The following is a 5,207-nucleotide window of genomic DNA, read 5'->3' on the forward strand; positions in this document are numbered from 1 at the left end:
TAAGTCAGGGGCAAATTAGTAATTTCGATTATTTTATTTATTTTCTCTTCTGAGTTAAGTGCCATTTTTGTACCTGTGGTTTGTTCAATTATGTAACTTTGGTACCTTTTTTTTTAATTTTTGCAACTGGATACTTTGATTAGTTTTAGATATATAGACAAACCAAAAGAGATATTACATATTACAATTAATAAATCATCTATAACCCTAAATGAACAAAATAACCCCCCCCCCCCCCCCGCGGCCGCGCTCATTGATCCTTCAAACCTTAACCGTTGTTCATCTTCAAATTCAATGAATTACGATATGGTTTTTTGCCTATGTGATTCGTCAACCGTCGTTCATCCACAAGTTCAATTGATGTTCTACTAAGAGGTGCGAAGTTGTGTTATTGTTATTTGGCTTGATTAACCGATGTGTTAAAGAGCTACTATTATCATGCCTGAACTTTCGAAAATGCACATAAAAATATGCAAGAAAAATGGCTAAGATGAACTCGGATCTTGAGCTACTAGAAGTAAATTGGCAATCAAGAACAAAAGGCTAAAACATATGTTATACATTTCATGGTTGTTTTTCATATTCAATCATGTATTTTAATTACCTTTTAATTGTAATACGTAATATGTAATGTCTCTTTTGGTTTGTCTATCTATAAAAAACTAATCAAAGTATCCAATTACAATAAATTAAAAAAAAAGATACTAAAGTTGCATAATTGAACAAACTACAGGTATGAAAATAACATTTAGCTAAAAAGAAAAAATAAATAAAATAATCGAAATTACTAATTTGGCCCTGACTTAAAGGACAAAATAGACGGGCTTATAAAAAAAGTACTAAAATTATAAGTTTTAGAAAAGTGAGGTAGTCATTTGCAATAAATTTAAAAACGGTACTAAAGTTGCGTAGTAGGTACTAAAATAACACTTAACTCATAAAACTATAATAAAAACAACTAAATAATCTGTTTACAAAATTATACTTTAAATTATATACAAATGACTATGCATTTAAAAATAAAATAGTAACCGGACAACCCAAGCCCAAGCAAGAAAATTTATTAACAAGTAGAGCTTGAGTTTTTGGCATAAAGCTTGAAACAAATCAAGATCGAGCTCTCTTTTAAATCAAACAACCAAACTTGAGGTCAGGGTCGATTAACCTGTTTACATCTTATAAACATGTGTACTACTAGAGTTTGGCCTATTATTTACTTTTCAAGCTTAGGATGAGCTTATTTACACTTAAACTCAGAATTATATGTTAAATAAATATTAACTGTACAAACCATCTATATGTTAAATATATAAAGTTTTCAAAGAAAACAAAGTCAACATTCAGTGGATTACATAGTTAAACCAAATTTCATATTCAAGATTTTCATAACACAAAACAGTTAAATGAATCTGCCTATTCATATACTTTCAGCAATCAGCAGTTAAACCAAATTTCATATTCAAAACTGCAAATGCATAAAAATTGACATGAAGAAACTAACTACAACCAACCCAATTCTCATAAACCAAAAGTTATAAGGTACTTTAAATACATCTTTCAACGAACATGATACCAACGTTCCAACAACCATCATGATTTTTCAAGCTTTCGTTGAAGATATCTCATCCAACAACATCTTAGATTCAGCTGCATAATCAACCGGACTCACAGCCTTCACAGTAATCCTTTGTCTTTTTTCATTATTGTACTCTCGTGGCGCAACCATCAACCGAAAAAGATATGGGATCCATGTCGCTTTCTTAAGTTGTGTTTGATGATCACTTCCTTCAACCTATAAACATTTAAAAAATAAATGATTAACATTTAGCAAAAGTTATGATCTATAACATTATAAATCATTGACTTATAGCCGTTTTCTTATAGTTTGACACCCCAAATTGCCATCAGTATAAATAAACACAAGTTGCAAAGTTTTATGATTTACCTGTGACTTCATATTATCAAGCTCATCAGCAGAGCAGCCGATTATTTTCTCGGCATCATCACTAAAAAGAGAAAACCAAGCTTCACCACTTGCATCAGTAAACTTTGCAGACACAATATACCTGCAATAACAATTAAAATTAAAATACATCATGAATAATAATCATGCAAATTAATCACAAATTCACAAACCTCAAATTGCACTCAGCTTCAGTCTTTTGGCATGCTTGACAAAAGTAACCAGAACTAACGTCTTCAGTAACTTTCTTGTTGCAAGTTTTGCATGCGCGATAATACATGGTTTGATCAGATTTAATAGAACTCATACACGCACGAGTGGTGTAAAACACAGGCTGCAAAACAAATATTATCGTTACTTAATGTTTAACAATATTGTCTGGCATTTGTTATCTAAAATTCATACCTTTTCTTCACCCAAAGACGGGTTGCTGGTTATATGGTCAAGTGTCACGCGGTCAACATACATGGATCGACCACCACTTTTCATAGACGGGCTCAAAGTGGAGCCCACAGATTCCATGCTCGAATCTTTGCCTTCTGATCCATACCATGATTTAAGTTTTTGAGAATCAGGGCTGTCAGGATTTATTTCTATTATGCTTTTGCTCACGGTTGACAACGATACACCTAAAGCAAAGAATATACAAGAAATAAGCAAACCATAACTAAATATGCTTAAAAATAGGATTTTGATATTACCTTGAAAATCTGATACTCTTAATGATTTGATTGCAACAATTGGTGACTCATTAGACATGTCAAGAAGCTTTTGACCAAAATCGGTTGCAAGAGGGCCCCACAAGGACACAACTACAGACTTCTTCCTGAAAAATACATCATTTCACTAACATATGTATAAAATAGAATATAAATGTTAAACAAAAAAGAAGTGACTTTACGTGTCATCTGCAATGGTTATGTCACGTTTCGGGACCGTCTCGTTATCAATTTTCCTTCTGATGCTCATTGTTGGAGACACATTTTGCACAACACCAATAACATCTGCACATAACAGTCAAAATAAAAGTCAAGAACATGGTCAAAGACAATATCAATGTGGTTAACAAAAAAGTTGCATACCAATAAGTTCTTTTTGTTGGACATACGGTCCCAACTGATCAATCGGAACAAAGTTAAACTTGGTTTCAGGGATAAAAGCCGCTTCATTTACCGCTTCTTCCACTTGGGAACTTTCATTCAAAGTCATTTCGTAATCATTCTGTACGGTCTTGAACTGCTTATTCGCCACTTTTAAAGAGCCTTTCGATATGTAGTAAACTCTCCCCATTTCAAACACATCAAAGAACTTCCTTGCAGCCTCATTAAACATGGTTGCTTGAATTTGAGTACCCTGAAAATAAAATTCAACTTAATTAGCTAACAACAATAAATTGATTTAAAAACTAAAATTGCACGATTATTAATCAAGATAGTCTTACATCTTCATCAGTTAGTTCCACATTAAACACACAACCTTCACCTCGCGCGTTCTTGTAATGGCGCATGTTTCCTTTGGAAGTGAGTCGAACCTTAATCGTCCAGTTTCCTTGATACGGGTTCAAAGAAGCAAGCGGATGAACCCGCCTAGTCATCGACAAACGTGCAGCAGGTGCCATGCTGCATTAAAAAGATCTTGAGTTAATTAAATATAAACAAGCCAAATTTGCATCAAAATAACAGATCAAATGCTATAATACTGTTCTTATTATTATTATTATTATTATTATTATTATTATTATTATTATTATTATTATTATTAATTTAATGGCCAACAGATCCTTCAAACAGGCTATTGGCTAAATCCATCACGTCAATTAAAGTCATTTAAATTTGAATAATCAGTTTGAACAATCTTATTGCTTCCTGAAGCCACAATAACAACTAATTGTTAAGATTATTATACGATTATTGAACAAAGCCTTAACTTATTCATCAAGTTCTAACACCAGCTATTCAAATAGCAAAAACCACATAACACACAACTTACTTTCCATTCTGCTCATTCACAATTTGAGCTGCCGATTTGGTGACAACTTCTTGCTTTGGCTTCAAAACAATGCCTGCGCTTTCACTCTTCACATCCGCCTTAATTTCAGCCTCCAAAGGAGGCGATACCGCTTCACATTTTGCCACAATCAAGTACCTAAAAAAGCAAACACAAATTAGATTAAAACAATATCAAACAAACCCCGAAAAACACACAAACTAACATAATTATTGCAAAATCAAAATGCAACCAAGTTCATACTTTTCATTCGTGTTTGGAATATCATTGAGAGTATAATCAATGACACGAATGAGCCCGAGGTTCTGAATGCTTCCATTGAGAACCTCACATGCTAAACTAGACTGCAGAATTGTCTTCACCTTATTATTTCCATCACTTGCAGTAAACCTGTTAATAAAACCAATCGATAAAATTAAATAAATTATTAAATTGTAATTATCATAAATTCATAATCCAATCCACGAAACAATAAAATAATTACACATAACTCAGTGAATTAGGGTTTTATATTTTTGACAATAAACACACATTAGTTGGTATTATTATTATTACTATTATTATTATTATGATTATTATTAATACTCACAGATCTGCAAATTAGGGCTTTATATTTTTAACAATAAACACATATTATTTAATTATAATAATAATAACAGATCTGCAAATTAGGGCTTAATATTCAATAAAATAAACAGAACCCATATAATGATACTCGTAGATCTGTGAATTAGGGTTTAGTGTGACGATAAACAACCGATAAGCATACAATAACAACATAAATCAAGGAAATAGCAAAAGCAATCGATGCAAAACCTTAAAACTTACATGTATCTGTTGCCGGAAGGCTTGAGATCGAGCACTTGAAGAACGATTTCCGGCAGATCAACGGAGGAATCCGGATTAGGGTTTGAGATGATGCTTGCTATCGCATTTGGAGTCGCCGATTTCATCATCTTCTCTAGTTAATTGTGGATTCAATCAACCAAACCCTAACTCGCACTCTCGTTTTCTGTTGTGAGCAAAGGTAAATGGTAAATGGAAATGAGGGGGGAAGTGGGTTTTTGTATAACAAAATTTAGCGGCAAATTACTGAAATTTTAGTAAAGTTTGGTGCTGTTTTGAGTGTTTTCGCGGGGTTTTATTTACCATTTTTAAGAAGATTTTCGCGCCATAATGTTTTTGGGTTTGAAATTTATTTATTTTTTGGGGGTTTTACACTTTTACATAAGTGGTC

General features: G+C 32.6%; 1 protein-coding gene across 1 annotated transcript; it reads right to left on the bottom strand.

Annotated features, from left to right (window-relative positions):
* Window positions 1–1,434: 1,434 nt before the first annotated feature.
* On the bottom strand, window positions 1,435–4,978 carry LOC143558586 (replication protein A 70 kDa DNA-binding subunit B-like). Its single transcript, XM_077047401.1, has 11 exons — window positions 4,799–4,978; window positions 4,214–4,360; window positions 3,953–4,108; window positions 3,405–3,582; window positions 3,046–3,316; window positions 2,865–2,967; window positions 2,665–2,789; window positions 2,369–2,592; window positions 2,137–2,297; window positions 1,946–2,066; window positions 1,435–1,792 (listed from the first exon to the last, which is right to left on the bottom strand). The coding sequence occupies exons 1-11, from the start codon at window positions 4,924–4,926 to the stop codon at window positions 1,601–1,603; spliced, it is 1,806 nt and encodes a 601-aa protein (XP_076903516.1). The 5' UTR covers window positions 4,927–4,978; the 3' UTR covers window positions 1,435–1,600.
* Window positions 4,979–5,207: the final 229 nt, after the last annotated feature.

This window comes from Bidens hawaiensis, unplaced genomic scaffold (assembly GCF_021521415.1).
Source record: "Bidens hawaiensis isolate Kalapana, Puna unplaced genomic scaffold, B.hawaiensis_p1.1 tig00019558_1, whole genome shotgun sequence".
NCBI lineage: Eukaryota > Viridiplantae > Streptophyta > Magnoliopsida > Asterales > Asteraceae > Bidens > Bidens hawaiensis.

Coding starts and splice junctions, on each gene's coding strand:
- LOC143558586 (XM_077047401.1), bottom strand. CDS start 4,926: ATGATGAAATCGGCGACTCCAAATGCGATAGCAAGCATCATCTCAAAC. Junction 4,109..4,213: donor ATTCCAAACACGAATGAAAA/GTATGAACTTGG, acceptor TTGCTTTTTTAG/GTACTTGATTGTGGCAAAAT. Junction 2,790..2,864: donor ATAACCATTGCAGATGACAC/GTAAAGTCACTT, acceptor TGTATTTTTCAG/GAAGAAGTCTGTAGTTGTGT.